At 43.5% G+C, this 19,179-nt stretch overlaps 2 protein-coding genes across 5 annotated transcripts in view; both read left to right on the top strand.

Moving 5' to 3' along the window:
* The window catches only part of FAM193A (family with sequence similarity 193 member A), a 169,241-nt gene that overhangs the window by 72,690 nt on the left and 77,372 nt on the right, over positions 1 to 19,179 (top strand). For all 4 annotated transcript variants that reach the window (XM_085848318.1, XM_085848317.1, XM_085848316.1 and 1 more), the window contains 2 exons: positions 727 to 937; positions 16,896 to 17,020. In XM_085848318.1, coding sequence (XP_085704444.1) covers positions 727 to 937; positions 16,896 to 17,020 — 336 coding nt within the window. The remainder of the gene's footprint in view (positions 1 to 726; positions 938 to 16,895; positions 17,021 to 19,179) is intronic.
* LOC147015798 (uncharacterized) lies at positions 4,089 to 10,069 on the top strand. Its single transcript, XM_085848315.1, has one exon. It carries the CDS (start codon positions 7,986 to 7,988, stop codon positions 10,062 to 10,064), a length of 2,079 nt encoding a protein of 692 aa, XP_085704441.1. The 5' UTR covers positions 4,089 to 7,985; the 3' UTR covers positions 10,065 to 10,069.

The raw sequence follows: 19,179 nt of genomic DNA, 5'->3' as shown, positions 1-19,179 counted from the left end.
TCCTTCTGATTGCCCACGCTGTATAATGGCATTCATTCACCACTGTATCACGTTTTTATAAAACCAGCAAGTGACATGGAGCACTATGAGACCATTCGTACATGATGAACACAAACAAAAGCAAACTAGAACGTGAGTAAGACTTAGATGATGATCTCCATCATTAAGATCTTAGCTCATACGAGCTTGTTTTTTTTAAAACCTGATTTGTTGTTGAATGGCTTTATCAATAGCCCACTTGGTTATGGCATCACCATTGCCGTGGTGCCCCCCCCCCCCTAAAGTGGTTTACATAATTGCTTTGCTCTCTGTTATGGAGGTCATTAATTATGATACTTTACTCGTGTGTGTTGAGGTCTATGCATGCATATGTGTATGTTTACACTTGTGTACATGTCTAGTGTGTTCTATATGATATATCTAAAACATGCCATTCATTAGTTGTTGAGATGCATTTGTCCTGGTGTACCTAAAGTAGTTTGTGAATATTTAACTTTGGCAGCATTTTCCCCATCTTGGCTTTTTTCTAACATCACGGCAAAGTCATTCATGTGTCTTGCTTGCTTGACTTGCGTTTGTTTGTGTGTGCACGATTGGTCCTGTTTATTCTCGTCGGCCCATCATTTTGTAATTTTGTGATTGCAAGGACAGTACTTTTTAATTTTTTTTTTACAGTTGTTTGTGTCATTGAGCTTTTTATATGCAGTGTATACTTTGTTCTTTTAGGCTTTGCCAGGTGGATCCTTACCAGCTCTATCAGCGGCTGGAGACTCAAGCACGTGAGTACGTTGTTGAAGTGAAGATGAGACTGGTGAAACAGCTGATGACTGGTTCGCCAACACTTCCACAGGCTTCCCGGTTCCTGTCACTCTTCCTCGATGAGTACTCAGCGTTATGCCAGGCTGCACAAACTATCGCCCCATTTCTGGCTACTTTGGTGAGGGATGAAGGCATTTGAAGCAAAATTATATGCATTCTCGATTTCCGAGATACGACATCTCATCGCTGGCCTTAAAATTGTAAAATCTGAACATTTAGATACATAATTACCCTCAACAAAGGAGAGGGTATTGTATTTGAGTCTGTTTGTCCACACAGAATATGCTAATGAAGGCCACAAATGCCACCTCGTGGTAGCCATTAGTACCTGTTCTCTTTTTCAACTGAGTACGTCTATAATGTATGTACAACTAGAATGTGAGTGCGTCTATAAAGTATGTACAATCACAATGCGAAACATCTATTAAATACGTATTATGAAACTACACGAAACAAGTCTCGGTGAGGGCATGCAACCTTTGCTCGTTCTAGTTTGCTTTTGTTTGTGTCCATCATGTACGAATGGTCTCATAGTGTTCCATGTCACTTGCTAGTTTTATAAAAACGCGATACAGTGGTGAATGAATGCCCATTATACAGCGTGGTAAATCAGAAGGATCTTAGTAAATTCATGAGCCGTGAGAGCTCAACTGGACCTCAAGGACGTGGCAAAGCTGGTATAGTTAGCTGTCCATTTCAGGTCTACCTACAATAGTCTAAAATTGAGGAAAGCATCTACCAGATCAACTCTGGGGACAAAAGGAAAAACCATTGATGGGATAATTGATGTATTGTGAAACCACAGGCCTGCAATAGTCATGGAAATTAGGGTTTAAAAAGAAATTGGAGGGCTTTGAAGTCCTCCCCTCCCCCCACCCCCATCACCCTCCCTAAAAAAAACCCCATTGGATTGTTTGTGGGAGCTACCTTTTAGGTTGAGGGCAGTTGCCTTTTGTTGTAAACTTTTATTTTGTACACTGTCTAACACACTGTTACACTCAAGTTCTTTTGCACAAATGATTATTGATGGTTCAGTAACAGCTGCACTACATTACAGTAATAAACCCCAGTTACTTTTCTTCTTCGTCTTTGTCTTCGTCTTTGTCTTCGTCTTTGTCTTCTTCTTCTTCGTCTTCCTCTTCTTCATCTCCATCGCCATCAGCCCCTGTTGGACGTAGTCCGAAACAGGGGCTTATGGATTTGGTCTCTATTTTTGTGTGTGTGCGTGCGTGCGTCCACAACCATATCTTGGACATGCAATGATCGATTTTATTTGTATTTACAAAGAAAACACATGATGGTGTTCATATTAGTCTGGAAGCCAAAATCTGTAGCGAGCCTAGAAAATAGGTTCGCTGCTGATTTCATGTTAGAATGGTGCAACTGGTGTTTTTGAAGAGTCTAGGCATGACCAAGTCTAGTTCCACTTGTTGCCAAGTCTGCATCTGAATATTATGGCCGCCATGACAGTAATCAAAATGGCCGCCATCAGATTTAGTCTTTTTCTTACTGCAAATTGTACTAGCCAGAAATTTGTCATGATTGTGAAATACTATGTAATCTGACACGAGGAACACTATTTTGTGCTTTATTTTTGTACTGGATCACAACTTTTCACATAATTGACAACTTAAAGACGAAATTGAAAATGCACATACGAGCAACAAATGTGAAAAAGAAAATGTTTAGCACTATTGATGGAGATGGGTTTACAGTCAGTCAAAGGTTATTTCAACAGCTGTCAGATTCTTTCTAACACAAAATTACGTTGCTTTGCAGAAGAGAAAAGTGTTGTGAGAACACCCAAATACAATTTTCAGAGCTATTGATCGGCTTGTACACTGAACGGGTTCCTACAAAGGGCTTTGCATCCACATGCTTTCGTGCAAGGCAGTCCATTCCGTGTACATTTGCACCGTCGAGTTGAGTATGACCCACGGCATTTGCATGTCGTCAGTTCTACACAGTAAGCAGTAATAGGCTGTGCAGTCATGAGTCGCGGCTGAAATGTCTCGTTGCCATCTTTGACGACCTGTTCCCACCCACAGTTCTCAGGTGCAGGTAGATGTGGTTCTTTTGAGCGTGTAGCCTGGTGAAGAGCAAGGCCAAGGCCCAGGTGTTTGGGGGTCAGATTATTGCCTCCTGAAGCCACATGAATAATGTCTTGGCAGATGCTCAGAACTTTGTTCTTGGTATCTGTCTCATCCGCTTCTTCATTGTCCATCTTGTCAGTGCTGTCACCACCACAAAGAAGCTTTACAAGCATGTACAGGGTTTCAGGTACAATTCGCTCTGCATTTTCTGTGTTCAGTCCACCGATAATGCTATGCCCTGGAGAGTGTTTTACATCACTGTAAATCTTTATGCCCACTCTGAAGATCCAGCTAAGGATTTCGTTCTCATGATGAGGCAGACTGCACTGGGCCAATTCATCTTCTTCAGAACTTTCACCTTCTTCAGATAAATCATTCACGGCGGTTCTCATGGCAAACTTTGTCACAGTTGAGGACGCAACTATGAGGGGTTTTGTGACATCCAATGGCTGCAGGAATGTCACCTTGTCACTACCAAAGTGAACTTCCACTTTCTGCTTGAAATTGTAGCTTTTGTAGGCTCCAGCCTCAATTCCAAAATCATTCAATAACAGCATGCTGTAGTGTTCCCAGATGTTTTTCAGGGTAAACACATGTCCCTTCTGCAGCTCTTTCTCAAGCTGGTTCATCACATTTCTGAAACAGATGCTTTCAGGAGACTGGTTTTTCTCTCCACTCTCCTTTTTATACTTTCTGCGAAAAGAAACATAACACTTGAGGTGATATTTACCTTCAGCTGCCATCAAGTCTGAAACACCTGCAAACCTGTGATGCATGGTGGGGTCAAATTGGGCCAAACTAAGCATCCTGGATGATGTGTGATCAAATTCAACATTTGTCAGGACACCAGCTTTTCCAGGAATGTCAGTCTGGCAGAAAGCGCATTTTGACCAATCCATAGCGCTGTGCGCGGATCTTAGTGACTTTGGGACATGGTATTTCTCTGAGGAACCTGATGTTGTGGGTATCTCTTCTGCGTAAGTCACAGATTGTGGCTGAATCCTTTACTTCAGTCTGTCTATTTTTTGTGCGTGAGTAAAGTCACTATAGCAGAATTTGTGCCATTGAATCTTTTCGACGTGCTCCGGTACAGAATATTTTCTGATTCTTGAGAATGAGTCAACATATTTAGCGTCATTATATTTCTCTCTTTCTTTGCAACATTCAGCTACAGTTTTCACACCAACGATTGTAGTCTTTCGAAGTGGCGTTGACTTGCTAGTTTTTGAACTGTCCTGGCAAATAAAGCATTTATTCCAGTCTACATGCTCTTCTTCTTCTCGATCCCTTGAACCCCCTGTGAGAAATCTTGCGGCTTTCATTTTTCTGTTAGTCCTGGGTAACAGAAAAACACACAGTTATGTAGTTTAGGTTCATTTTATAGCAAAGTTGTAAAATTCATTGATTGTGGTTTGTATAATCAGACATTCTAATTCGAGCCTGAACATTTCTTGAAAAATAATATAGTGAAAAACAAGTCATATTATTTTTAGAAAATGGATGGAGCAATGTTTTTTTCTATACTCCCATCAGCTCAGGCATGCTCAAAAACATGGAAATCGACCCTAATTTTGTAATTTCATGTCAATTTGCGGCTGAAATATGACGAAAAGTGTATTTAATGGTGACCATTTTGTAAACTGTCATGGCGGCCATACTATCCATATCCAGAGTTGGCAACAAGTTGATTCACGTTTCTGTGTGTCTGGACAGTCAATTTACACCTGTTGCACTATTCTAACACGGAATCAGCAGGGTCGTACACTATTCTGCATTGGGCCTCCTGACTATATGCACATCATTTGTTTCACGATACGATCAAAGATGGCTGTATGGCAGCCATTTTAGTTGTTAACAAAAACAACCTGATGTTGAACATGTCCTCAACCATTTCTCGGACATCCATGTTCAAACATGGCACCCAGATAATGAATGATGGCTTGTATATGCACGTCATTTGTTTTTGAGATCAGATCCAAGATGGCTGACTGGCAGCTGTTTTGTTACTTAAATGTGTCCCCAACCATTTCTCGGACATGCATGGTCTGATTTTGTTCAAACGTGCCACAAGCACAGTACATGATGGCAAAAACTCTATTTTGCGATCTGATGAAAGATGGCTGACTGGTAGACTAGCGGCCATTTTAGTTGCACATAAATATGGGCTAGGCCTTTAATTCTGTAAAGCAAAATTACTAAAATAATGGAGGCTATGGCATTTTATGTCTTGTTTTACTTGTTTAACCTGGGTTACGAACAAGATGTAATTCTACTGTAGATCTTTTTTTAGATCCTCGTTGAGGATCTCTAAGTATTACTCACGTTGTTGTTCTTCATCTTCTTCTTGTGGACGTTTTTGTTTCACAGCCTACAGTTTTCTTCGAAACTTCCTGAAACTTGGCATATATATATGTAAAAATACCCTGCGCAGACAGTAACCATCTCTGATTATGAAAATTCCTCCAAGAAAAAAAGTTATGACATCAAAATATCTCCGCTAATGGAAATCGCCTAAAAATTATCTCCGAAACTAGGCAAGCTTTTTGAATTCTGTTGGCTGGAATCGAACAGGGCATTAGCAGAGATGAATTACCGCACATATGATACATCACTATGACGTCATATCAATTTTTATGACGTCATTCCTATTTTTTGACATTTTTTGTTTCATTTGTTTCACAACCCAGAGTTTTCATCGGATCTTCGTGAAACTTGCCATGTATATGCAGAAAGCCCACCCGCAGGCAGTAACCATCACTGATTTTGGAAATTCTTCCCAGAAAAAAAGTTGACGTCATAATATCGCCACTAATGGAAATCGCCTATACCATTATCTCCGAAACTAGGCAAGCTGTTTGAATTTTGTTTGCGGGAATCAAGCCGGGCATTAGCACAGATAATTTATCGCAAACCTAATACATCACAATGACGTCATATTCGTTTTTATGACGTCATCATTAAGAGGACGAGGATCTTAGCTCATTTGAGCTTGTTTTAACTGTAAGTAGCTTCATGATGCACGCTTGTTTTTGTGCTAACTGACAGCAAAGTTATTCACATTTGTTTTGCCATTTATGAGAGAGTCAATCTTTACAATACCTCACGTGTGGGACAACTGGGTAACTCACGACAAGCTTGGCGGTACCATTTGAAGGCCTCCGTTGTTTTTTTTTCGTACCAGCCAGTCGTCCTTTCATTGGGCTGCAGTTATTTGCTTTGAAACAGCCTATTTTTTGTTTCCCCTACTTTGTTGAAGTCTGAGTGCTTGTTGATGTACATAGTGCAGAATTGGTGTGTTCATGTTGACCACCAATTCTTGAAACAACTCTCCTTGTTTACGGTTAATGTACTCAATGAATAATGGACTGTCTCGCTGGTATCACTTTAATACAAGATCGGGCATTCATCGGTGTTTGTTTTTGTGGTGAAATGGCCTATTTTTGCACAAGTTTGGGGACAGCAAATCAAAAAAGGGGTGTTTCTTTAGTCACCTCCGTGAAATATAAAAAAGTAGAATATGGTGGGGTTTATTATTTATTATTGAACTGATCAGCCCCAGGCCGTGTACCCATCCATCATGAATAAAATACAAATGGTGCAATTGGGACCTGAGACGTCCTAGGGATATGTCATTGCGACACTGGAACCTGGACTGAAACCTGCACTGGAACAAAGCCTACACCTTGTTATTGCAAAAAATCGGAGGGTTAATGTTTTTACCTCGTCATTTTTGTGGAAAAAGGATCAATTCAAATCCACCAATCTCAGGTCAGGTCAAAGCGCCAGAGTAGCGCTATGCTGCGTCCACTTTCTGCCGGTACTCCAGGGGACTCCGTCTGGCCATCCCCCAGGCAGATACCTGGCCCATCCCCATCTCCTTAAGATGCTGATCAACGTGCTGCAACCACGACGCATGTGGTCGGTCCATTGGCTTCCTCCAATCTTGGGGCTCCCTCGCTGAGCGAATCTGGTGAGCAGGATCAGCGTCAGGAAAACGAGCCACATGTCCATACAGCTGCAGCTGACACTCATGGACTATGCAGGAAACAAATCTCATTTCAGTCTTCTCTCAGCAACCGCTCGTTAGACACAAAGTCCGACCAGCGACAGCCAAGGTTTCTCCGAAGAGACCTGGTTCCAAAGGAATTAAGTCTCTGTCTCAGATCCCTGGTCAGAGTCCAAGCCTCACATCTGTAGAGCAAGAATGGAAGCACCAAGGACCCGAGGACTCGGACTTTGGTCGTCCTGCACAGGTACCGAGAACGCACCGCAGCTTGATCTCTCCGACATGTTCCTCACAATCCAGTTCATACAAGTGCTGAAAAGTGTGGGGGCCAGTACACACCCCTGACGAACTCCAGTAACAACTGAAAATAAGTCCGAGATGGGATCATCACAGCACTCTCAGTACCAGAGTACAGATCAGACGTCGGATTGATCAGTTTTGGTGGCACCCCACGGAAACCAAGAATCCTCCAGTAGTCCGGTGGCAGAGCAGCATATTTCTAGTGAACCTTGTAATGTTTGGTAACAATCGTTTTTGGCTTATTTTGATAGATATTGGTGTCGAGATCAATTTTAGGGTGAGTGGCCACTTGTCACTGCCTTGGCTTTTGCAGAATCCAAGATGGCCACCAAATACAATCAAAATATAAATTAGGTTGTAAATCCTGTTCTAAGTACAGCAAAAGGATGATATTGGTGTCTAAATCTATGTTTTAGAGACCAAGGAAGTGGATTATGATGTTATTGGGTCATTTGCTGGCCATCTTGGTAGCACAAATCCAATATGGCCGCCAAAAATACCTGAAAAATGCCAAAATCACAAAAAAAAATCACACTAAAAACTAACATAATCGATTGTGAATGCAGTTGAACAATGATCCTGCTGGTTACACATGTGCTTGACATGTTATATAATCTGATTGTGAAGTAATGATGCCGTTTAGAAGCCACCTGGTGCCACCTACTCAAGACGTAAATATCATGGTGCTTCCAATGTGAAATACACCAATATATCGATAACTTTTAACGATCTTTGTTTTTGTTGTAGGTTCTGACGTGAGTAATGATATGGCTGAAGCAGGAGACAGCAAGGATGCCGAGGAATGCTTCTTCAAGACAGTTTACAACTGTGGGGTTGGGAAGTTGCTGCAGTCATCACGAATCGGCACAATATTGGAAGCTAGTAATCTTCGGCAAGATGATATCAGACTACGAAAAGAACTATCTGATGGATCATCTACTGTTAGATGTCACAAAAATTGTGTATCCAAATATGTATCTCCTTCCACTCTCAATAAATTGGCCAAGCGTATGCCAGAGGAAGAGACAGATGATGACTCCAACGCTGGTTCCAAGCGATTGCGTTTGAGTACCGGTGGTGATGTTTTTGACTTTCAGAAGCACTGTTTGTTCTGCCATGACATAACTCCTTGCATATTACCGAATGAGTATGATCCCAAGGTGCCACAACAGTACAGAGTCCCTGCATCGAGAGTAACCACAGAGAAGATGGCTGATGGGGAGACGTACAAGCAGTACCTACTTGACCTTTGTGATAAACGTGGAGATGAACTGGGTAGAATAGTCCGTGACCGTATCATCGGGGCACCATCAGATTTGCACGCTGCAGATGCAATGTATCACCGCCGTTGCAATACGAGTTTCCATCGTGATGCTCAGAGAACTACCACGATCAATAGCAAAGGTACTGCTGATGACCAAGCTTTCGCTGAAACTGTCAAAGTAGTCGGTTATGATCGCTCAAAAGTTTGGAATTCGCTCGATGTTGAAGCAGTTTACGCAGACAAGGGTGGATCTGTCATGTCCAGACGTGTCCTTGTTGAGAACGTCATCCAACATTTCGCTGAAGATATGTTGGCATTACATTCCCCTGGAGTGGCAACGTTACTAGTGTTCAGGAAGCATGTTGCCACAAATCTCAGGCTTGTGGATGATGATCAGAATGGCGACATGGATGAATGTATCCGGAAAGTTGGCAAGCAGATCATGAAGGAGACCAAGGCAGCTAAGGATGACTTCAAATCCTACACTAAGCACATTGATCAAGAATCAGCCTCAGAGTGTATTAGTGAGACGTTGGTGAAACTACTATCAGCTCTCAAGCCTACTTTCCACAATTCACTACAATCCATCATGGTGGGTAATATCGTGAGCTCAGTGGTAACGTCTCAACCGACACCATTACAGATAGCCAGAGGTGTACTTCTTGGTGACCATAAGATGATCATCACAGAACTGTACAAGTATAATGTTTCTTGTTCCTACGATGAGGTTCGACGATTCAGAAGGTCAGCGGGTGTTCAATCATCAAAAGCACAGCAGTTAGCTGGACTCAGAGATGCCAGACTGGGTGGACTTGTGCAAATCATCATTGATAACTTTGATGCTGTGATCAGTTCCCAAAACTGCCGCCTCGAATGTCATTACATGGGGGCAATGCTGGCAGCTCAGTGGAAGACTGAACTTGACCACCTTGAAGGTTTGGATACATCGATCCCTCGCCTAACGAAAGAAGAAATGAAGCACCTTATCCCATGGGAGACACGAGTCGTTGAGTATATGGGACCGAAGAAACCTCCTATGCCATTTACTGCTACAAACCGATTTGCCATGTCAGACGACTTTGTACAAGCCACAACAATCTCAATTGGCAGAGCCAAAGATTTAGACTTTAACTTCATCAAAGACGTGCTCTTTGAAGCAAACACTCCTGAGTACAACGGGTACAATACACGTCACTGTCCTGAGTCAGGAATGACCCCAGCACCCAAGACAGCTGTGGTATATCTTCCACTCATAAATATGAAGCCAGGGGACCCAACTACTGTCCTAACTTCCATAACCGGAGGATTCGAAGTCACCCGAGCATCCAACCAGGATATTCTCGTTCTCACCTGCGATCAGGCCATATATAACATCGCCGTTGACATCACATTTCATCAACCAGATCTGCTCACCAACATGGTGGTGATTCTTGGTGGGATGCATTTCCTCATGGATTTCGTGGGTTGCGTTGGCACTCTCATGGCAGACAGCGGCCTGAAAGAGATTCTGATGACGTCCTTCGGCTCCGTCGATAAGATGTTGCAAGGAAAGAAATATATACACAGAATGTTCGGGCACTGAGATTGCTCACAGAGGAGCTGCTTCGACCAGTGTTTGTGAGGGAGAATCTACACCTGACCAGCATGGATGATTTGGAAAAACTACTTGATGAGATCGCCACTCAAAGTCGTACCACAAAGCTGTGGGTGTACAACGTCATCAAACCCACATTTCTAATGATGATGTTTTGTCGGGCGATGCATGAAGGCGACTGGCCACTCCACATCAAAACAGCAGAATCAATGCTGCCATACATGTTCGCAGCCCATAAGTACAACTATGCAAGGTATGGCCTCTACTACGTACGCTCCATGACTTGGTTGGGACCAGATATTCTGGACAAGTTCTGCAGAGGAGAGCAGTCACTACACCACACTGCTAGTGTCTACAACGGACAGTGGAGCGACATGTTTATTGAAACGAACTGGATGAGGAAGGGGCATGGGCCGGGTGGCATCATTGGCAACACAGAAAATCCTCAAACGATAGCGACATGGGTGTACAGTATGGATGCGACCATGACCCTGACTGGTGACCTTAAGAAGATGTCTGGAGCTGACGAGAAGGTACAGCTTAACCACAAGGAGGAATCTACCAGTCGCATTCGTCGAGATGGCAATGATCGTAAATCACTGAAGGCTACTCTAGAGTCATGCATTGACCCATTGGATCCAGCTACCCATGATGCAGGATGTCTGCTCAACATCTCAAATGGTCAACTAGCTCAACGGAATGTTAATGTTGACAAGGCAGTGGAGATTGGAGCTGATCAGCCGATCCAGTTCAAAGCATTATGGCCAGAGGGCTTTTACAGCTCACTCGCAAAACAGGTGACAACCTTCGCCGCAAAGAAGAAACGTCTAACAATCGATGATAATCCCGTCATGGATCAAGAGGTTATATACGCTCGGGTGATTGGCCTTCTCGTGAGCGAGCGCGATCTCGATGTGGAACAAGTCCTCTCCACAGAGCTAACTGCATATCCGCCCTCGATGTTTCAAGCTGATGGCCAGATGCGAGTGGCAACGGGAAAATCCACACTGAAAAAGAACCTCCAAGTTGAAGTTTCACAACGCCTTATCACAAGGCCAACATCTATGGTGATTAATGTTTCCGCTCTTTTGTGGACATTAGAATGGCCATCCCAAGGAACCGTTGACACGTTCATTTCGGTGTTCAAGGTCTGGGTCAACGCGCGGCTGCTTGAAGCTGATGTCCACCTGTGTTTTGATCGTTATTATGACTACTCTACAAAAAGCAGCACCAGATCAGCTCGAGCCAGCGCTACCCGAGTCCATCAGCTTGAACGGAAAACTCCACTGCCGGCTCGGGACGCAGTACTCAAGAACTCAGCCAATAAAAAACAACTCAACACACTGATTTGCGAATCAATCCTGAGTGATGACAACTTCCTGCAGCATGCGACACAGGACCACCAGTTGGTGGTTACTAGGGAAAACGACACACCTACGCAGGTATCGAAGGGTCATAAGTCGCCTCGTCTAGACCTAGCATCAACACATGAAGAACCTGACATCCTCCTGACACAACAGGCCATCCATTTGGCAAAATACCATCCAGAATCACGGGTGCGGGTGGTGTGTGATGACACGGATGTGTTCGCGTTACTTGTGTACTAATACTTGAGCGAGAAGCTCCAGTCTTCAATAACTATGCAGTCTCCAATCATGGCTCGGTCTTGCATTGATGTGAAGGAAACCGCTCTTAAACATTCAGCAATCGTACCCGAGCTCTTAGCGCTTCATGCTTTGACTGGTTGTGATTCAGTTGCTGCGACTTATGGAATTGGGAAAACAAAAGCAATTGCGGCCGCTCGAAAAGGCTACTCTCTGGATCAACTTGGTAAATCCTTGACAAATATCGTTGAAGTCACCGAACAAGCAACAGCTTTCATGGGTGCGTGCTATGGCATTACAACTCCCACCTCTTCGATGACCAAGATCCGCCAGAAACTATGGGCACAGAAGACTGGAAAATCAACAACAGCACCTAAGCTGTGTCGTTTGCCCCCAACTACAGAAGCGTTTGAGCAGAACGTTCGAAGAGCACACCATCAAGTCGCTCACTGGTACAGTGCCCTGAGTGGGGATCCACCAACTCTCGCTGCAGAGGAAACACGGATGGGAAGCTGATGACACTAACAAGTGTCTCTTCCCTCGGAATATGGAGGACGTGGTACCCTATGCCCCGGAGCACATTCTGAAGCTGGTCTGATGTGGCTGCACATCTGAGCAAGCATGTAGAGGTGGGAGATGTGGATGTATGGGGCGCCAACTTCCGTGCACAATGTTCTGCACCTGCGGTGGTGGTACTGCCTGTTCCAATCCATTCAACATCAATGAGAGTGCAACAGATCATGCCGACATCCCTGATGACAGCGATGAGACAAATGACCGAGCAATGGATGTCGAGGATGAGGACGATGAATAGTTCCGAGATATAAGATATTTTGTCCAGTGGGGTGTTAATTTTGCTTAATTTTTTTTAGTATAATTTGTATTGACATAGCGTTGAAACATTGAGCAATGTGAAGCTGCCAAATTATTGTATTATTATTATCATTATTATCAATATTATTAATGGGAGTATCATATACTTTAAATGTATGTCGACTTTTGAGTCACGTGAATGTCATGTCTGAGAGAATTATACAATAAATATTGTCCGATTCTAATTACATTTTGTTCTTATATTTTGCTTGAAATCGATATTGCTATCAAAATAAATATTGCTTATAAATTTGCGAATGACTTCAGAATCATAATATACATGTCTATGCTTCACAAAGCACACATATGTACAGAAACTTAACTCAACTGCATTTACAACCGATTACATTAGATTTAGTGTGATTTTGGCATTTTTACAGGTAATTTTGGTGGCCATATTGGATTTATGCCATCAAGATGGCTACCAAATTATCCAATAACATCATAATCCACTTCCTTGGTAACTAAAACATATAGTTAGACACCAATTTCATCATGTTACTGTACTTAGAACAGGAGTTGCAGCCGAAGTTATAGTTTGATTGTATATGGTGGCCATCTTGGATTCTGAAAAAGCCAAGACAGTGACAAGTGGCCACTCAGCCTAAATTTCATCTCGACCCTAAGATCTATCAAAAAAATTGAAAACATGAATGTTACAAAACATTGCAAGGTTCCCTGGCCCAACCACCGGACTACAGAGGGCATCCCGATTCACTTAATCAAACGCTTTACAGAGATAAACATAGGCTGCAAGCAGCCCCTGCCGAAACTCGTCCGCGTTTGGTGAGGACCCATTGGGCAAGGCTACAGTCAATCGTTGACCTCTTTGGTGTGACGCCTGACTGCTCTGGGCGCTGGTGCTCAAGCAGATGATGGTGAACCTGATCAAGAATTATCAGAGCAAAGACTTTGCACGGCTCTGAGAGCAGCGTCATCCCTCGGTAGTTTTTGCAGTCCTGGCGATCACACTTCCCTTTCCAGAGAAGGACAACAAGCCCCTCTTCCATTCAGTTGGGATGTTGCCTGTGTTCCAGGCAGAGCACATCACTATATGCAAAGACATGAGTACAGCATTTCCACCAGCCTTGAGAAGTTCAGGATGGATGCCACAGATCCCTGGAGCTTTACCCCATTTCAACCAGTTCACTGTAGCCTGTGTTTCCACAAACAAAGGTGGATCACAGTTGATTGGAAAGTCAGCAATAGGGATAGTAAACACCCCTGATATCCAACTCAATAGCCAGTGGATCAGCCTGGTACAGCCACTCAGAGTAACCGGCCCAGCGGGCCTTCACTTCAGACTCCTCTATCAAGAGCCCACCACCCTCTGCTCTCACTCCAGTACACCGAGGGATGGGCTTGGAGGAACGCAATGTGCAAATTCCCCTGTAAGCAGAATGAGAATCACTTGACCTCAGGTGATGCTCGACCTCCTCACTGATTCCTCGCACATAGGACTCCTTGTCCACCCAAAACGTACGTACAGTTTTACCCCTTAACTCCCTGAACAGCTCAGCTTTGCCATTAAGCTTGGCCCTGCAACTCTGGTCAATGGTATCCAGTGTCCCTTGAGAGACAAAATTCTTCTTCACCCTCTGGTGAGTTCCAAGACATCCACTGGCAACATCAAGGATGGTTGTCTTGAAGGCACTCCACAACCCCTCAGGATTCCCAAAAGCACTCAGACCCCTGAAATATCCACTCCACCTGTTCACAAACTCCTCAGCTACCCTCTCATCCTTGGGCTTGCCAACATTCAGCTTAGGCTGGGATGGTACCATTCTCCCAGATTTACGCTGTAACTTCAGAGTTGCTACCACAAGCCTGCAGTCGGTATTGAGGAACTGAGGACTCCGGTACACTCTACGGTTCTGGATCATCATCCAGGTACCATCAATGAGCACGTGGTCAACCTCCTTTGCCACACCACCAGTGTTGGAATACCCAGTCCAGTGATGAGCCTGTGGGTGCTGAAACCATGAATCGGCCACCCGAAGTCCATGACTTCTTGCAAAGTCAAGGAACTTAGTGCTATTCTGATTCACAGTTGAGACCCATGGGGACCAACACACATCTCATAACCATCCCTATCAGTTCCAGTCTATGCATTGAAATCCCGCAAGACTAGAAGAGTATCTCGCCTGGGGCACTTGTTAACCACAGACTGGAGCGTGGCATAGAATGCGTCCTTCACGGTGAGATCACTCGCCTCAGTTGGAGTATATACAGAGACCAGGGAAATGACACCCAAGGAATGATTTATCCTCAGTCTCATAATACGCTCGTTGACCGGTGTTACCTCAATTATCATTGGAATCAGCCTTTTGGACACAGCTACAGCATGGTTATCATCAGAGCGACCAGACCATTAGTAGGTGTAACCACCCGCCATGATCTCACCACAATCCAGTCTCCGAACCTCAGAGAGTGCTGCAAAACCGATGTTCAAACGCTTGAGCTCAGATGATAACAAAGACAGGGGATCATCCTCTCTTGAGGATAGGACATTCCAGGCACCCACCTGAAGGGACCGTCTGAAGACGGCCTTCTGGTGGACGACACCTTAACACCACCCCGACACACACTACCGCAATCTGATCCAGGAAGTTTACCCCCTGGTTTTTCTCCTATATTCAGAGTGGGAGTCCCGAAGGCTTTGCCGCAGTCCTGTCATCTGGTGAGCTGTCCTGCGAAGATTAGCTGCACAGGAGGTACTCCCATGGAGAGTGGGTTTTCAATTCTCTTCGGTTTTCTTGTGTTTTGCGGAGCGAAGTGTTTTACAGTGGCCGGAGTGCTAATCCTGCCACCAACTTCCTAAAAAATGTAACCCAACTGCAGGAGGATGTCCGCAGACACAGTTGGGCATTCGATATGAATGGCCATTGGCTCATAAGGAGCCCTCCGCCCTTTGACAGGTTTTATTTTTAATCCTTTCTGGGTATCTCCATATCATACACACTCCTCACCAGAAAACCTGGTGGGGAAGACGGTTTAGTTGCCGATAACCCGACCATGAAACAGGTTACTACAGGTTTACATGGTACCAGTCACAAGTCACAGTTCTGATCTGGCCTGCCCTGACAATGAAAATCAATCTCGTTTTCACAAAAAGGGATTAAATTTCTCAAGATTGAAAAAGGAGGTTATTTCAACATCACAGACGTGCATGGGTTACCAAACATTTTGGTCAGTGAAACCACAAGGTGTCATGTGCACGCTTTGTGTGCATAGAATGCATATACAAATTTGTAAACAATATTAATATCAGGAAACTGAAGGCATGTGCTGCTGGTCCGTTTCCGGACCGTTACAGTCACAGATGCTAGGTGTCGTGCCCCCAAGTGCAAAGTGTGTGAACAGCACGACACTGAGAGGACTCGGCCATTGTACGCATGTGCCATCTTTACAATAAACTTGTAAAAGAGATGGCGGTGCCCAGTAATCTTGTAAAAGTTAGACATGGTAAACTTGGAATCAGTCAGATCAGAATAACTGGAGTTCAGAAAGATTGCAAGGTTAGCTAGAACAGCACTCGGTGGTCGCGCATAGTCTCACCTCGCACGCTCATTCTGTACAAAAACACTATCATTAACTGAACATGATACTATTTTGGCCGAAAACCCCATGTCATCCATCATTTGTCACATACGTTGTCATTATCCGTAGTTTTATTGAGGTAGTTTCATTGGCTTGAGGGGGGGGGCACAATTCTGGATGCTGACGTAGGATACTCGGCTAATTTTTTCCCCAAGCTGATACTCATTTTGTTGACCTCTGAAGAATGACTGGCTGACTCAACCCACCTGGTGTTATTTATAGCATGACCAGGGCTTGAACTCAGACCATAACATTTTAAGTCGGCCACCTTAACAGTAAGGTCAACACTATACATGAGATTGCAAGGTTAGGGGACATTAAATTGTGTGACTTTTTGTGACAAGAATGTAACCTTTTAACGCTATGATTTGGTTGGGGCATGGTGATTTTTGTCACTTTTCTCGTTCTCTTTTTTTTTGGGTGATTGGCCAAGAGGGAGGGGTGGGTGGGGGGGGGGGTGAGGGAGTTGCCGGGTTTACGGGCGAATCACCTGTCACCCCTGTGTATTTTTGGTGATGAAAATGTTGGAACCTTTTCCGCAGTGAATAAAATTGCAGTATATCTACATTAATAAGATAAAGCTTTGTGTTGTCAATTGCACTTTAGCACGCTTTCTGCGATTTTTCTTTTTCATCCCGAAGTGTACTTGGAACATTTGTAGCATTCCTGTCGCTGGTGGCATTTGTCATCAGTGCTGCTTGTGTGATGCGAGCATGCTGACTAAAAGTACTCTTGTCTCCAGGAGAATGAACATTTGAAGAAGTTTGAAGTCACGTGGGAGCTTCACAACAAGCATCTGTTCCACAAGATGGTCTACTTTGAATTGTTACTTCAACGAGACCTCCCAGCTCTGCTGAAATTGTTGAGGTGATTCTCCTGATTTGATGCTGATAAAATGCCTTTGGCATGATCGTGTCATATCTTTTGGCTTTTTTAACCTTACAAGACACACTGTCTTTTCTCACAGAATGTTCAAGAGAACATGGTTTTATTAGTTGCACATTTTTATGCCTTCACAGCTGAAGGCTGAAGGAATTATGTTTTCAGGTTGTCCATCTGGCTTTTTCTGTCTATATGTACTTCTACTTTTTTGTTTTGTTGCCGTGATAACTTGAGAACCACTGAAAGGATTTCAACCAAACTTGGCACAAGGATTGACTGATTAAATTTTGGGCTCAACTGGTCAAAGGTCAAAGGCCATGTACCCTTTGAGAATCATTTTGCAGACCATAACTGCAGTTGGAAACATCTTATGTTGTCTTTCTTATACTTGTATCTTTTCTGTCTTGCGCTCCCTCTCTCATGTGACCTGTTCTTGACAACAGACGTAAGAATGGGTTGACATCTAACATGGGCAAAGGCATATCCATCCATACATTCCAGGGTTTAAGCTGTGATTCGCCAAATCACCAAATAATCAAAGGTTTTGTTAGTCCACTAACTGGTAGAGCCTTCTCAGTCTGTGGGAATTTTGTAATGATGATTACGAGTGGAGTCTCGTTGTTGGTTCTCTTATCTTTTGTTGATTTGCTCCTTTTATGCATCGTGATCGTGAAGTGTCCATTGAAGAAAGAGAGCAGACTGTGTTGCAACGTAATTTGACTGTGTTGCAACGTATTATTTAACCATTCCTTAGTATACAAGAGATCCTGAGTTGTTATCCCATCCTATGAATGTTTAATTGTTTATTTTTAATCAAAACGATTAGTACTTATTTTCAAGTGTATTAGAGCATTCTTTGTCTATATTTAGAACACTTTGGAATTAATGACAAAAATAAACACCCACAAAAAAATGTTCCCCTTGCTCTGCTTGGCAAAATTATATTTTTCAGTGCAATGTAAATTTTTTGCGACCCCCCCCCCCCCAACCTAAAATCCTGGATCTGCCCCTGCTATAGGAATGGTGAGAGGTTGAGGGTTGGGATCAACCAGGTCACATATGTGTTATTCCATGTGGGGTACCACAGATGTGTTTGCACTTTTGTTGGACGGGAAACTCCCTTTTGCATGTGCCCAACATTTACCAAGTGCTTGGTTGTATGGCTCTAAAAAAAAAAAACAACATGACTGCCTCCATGGCACTCATTCCGTGCAGGTTATCGTCTTTTTCCAGCAGGGTTTGGGGCTTAGATGTTCCTCTCATACCAACATGAGTTTGTGTCAGGACAAAGACACATCAGTGAACTCTGTAACCAGGCATCCTTCTGGTCCATGTGGGTGATAGGTCGACCTTTGTTGATCTCACAACTGAATGGGATCAAATTAATGTTCAAGTTGCGAAAAGAGAAGTGATTTGAGCACAGACGGTGACATTAAGTCACTGCAGGAACCACCAATAAGTAGATCACTTAATGGATTTATGACACCAAAAATGTTGGCAGTGTTTATTTTCAGGCCTGAAATTGTCTTGGACTGGTCTTCAGGCATTTATTTATCTGATTGACCTGTTGAGTTCAAGAGAAGCACCCAGTTATACACAAGTGAAAGTATCTCGGAATCTATTCAAGTACCCTGTGTGAAATTTTTCGGGAATCTTGCAGTCACATAAGCTTATAAAGTGAAGAAAAAATATACCCGAATATTTCACACCTAGGTCAGGTCACAGGTCACACAAAGAGGGAACTATTTTTATATTCACTTGAGTGTTTATTTTTTTCCCGATGGAATAAAATTTGCTTGTTTCTTCACGAGGTGTAAAATTGTGTTTAATCGCCCTTCCAGCTGATTATATGAGAGAACTTATGATCTTTTCAACAAGAGCTGGTACACCTAGCTATGTCAAACTCTGGTGATTGACCTTTATCTCAAAAATAGTTTGATCTCATGGTCTCATATTTTAGCTCAAAATCAATTTTTGGACCCCTCAAAATGCATGAAATTTGTTTGCTCTCAGAGAGGGTCAATGCAAAAATGGGGCAACAATGATTGATATTGCTGCGGACCCGGGGTCGCGGGGGTACTACGAGGGTGGTTTTCCCTGGACTCACCGGGAATCGCAGGCTGTCACACACGAAAAACTTTGTG

This window comes from Eptatretus burgeri, chromosome 12, assembly GCF_056783735.1.
Source record: "Eptatretus burgeri isolate ZD-2024b chromosome 12, Ebu_testis_v1, whole genome shotgun sequence".
In the NCBI taxonomy this organism is placed as follows: Eukaryota; Metazoa; Chordata; class Myxini; order Myxiniformes; family Myxinidae; genus Eptatretus; species Eptatretus burgeri.
This window is presented reverse-complemented; position numbering and strand designations above follow the sequence as displayed.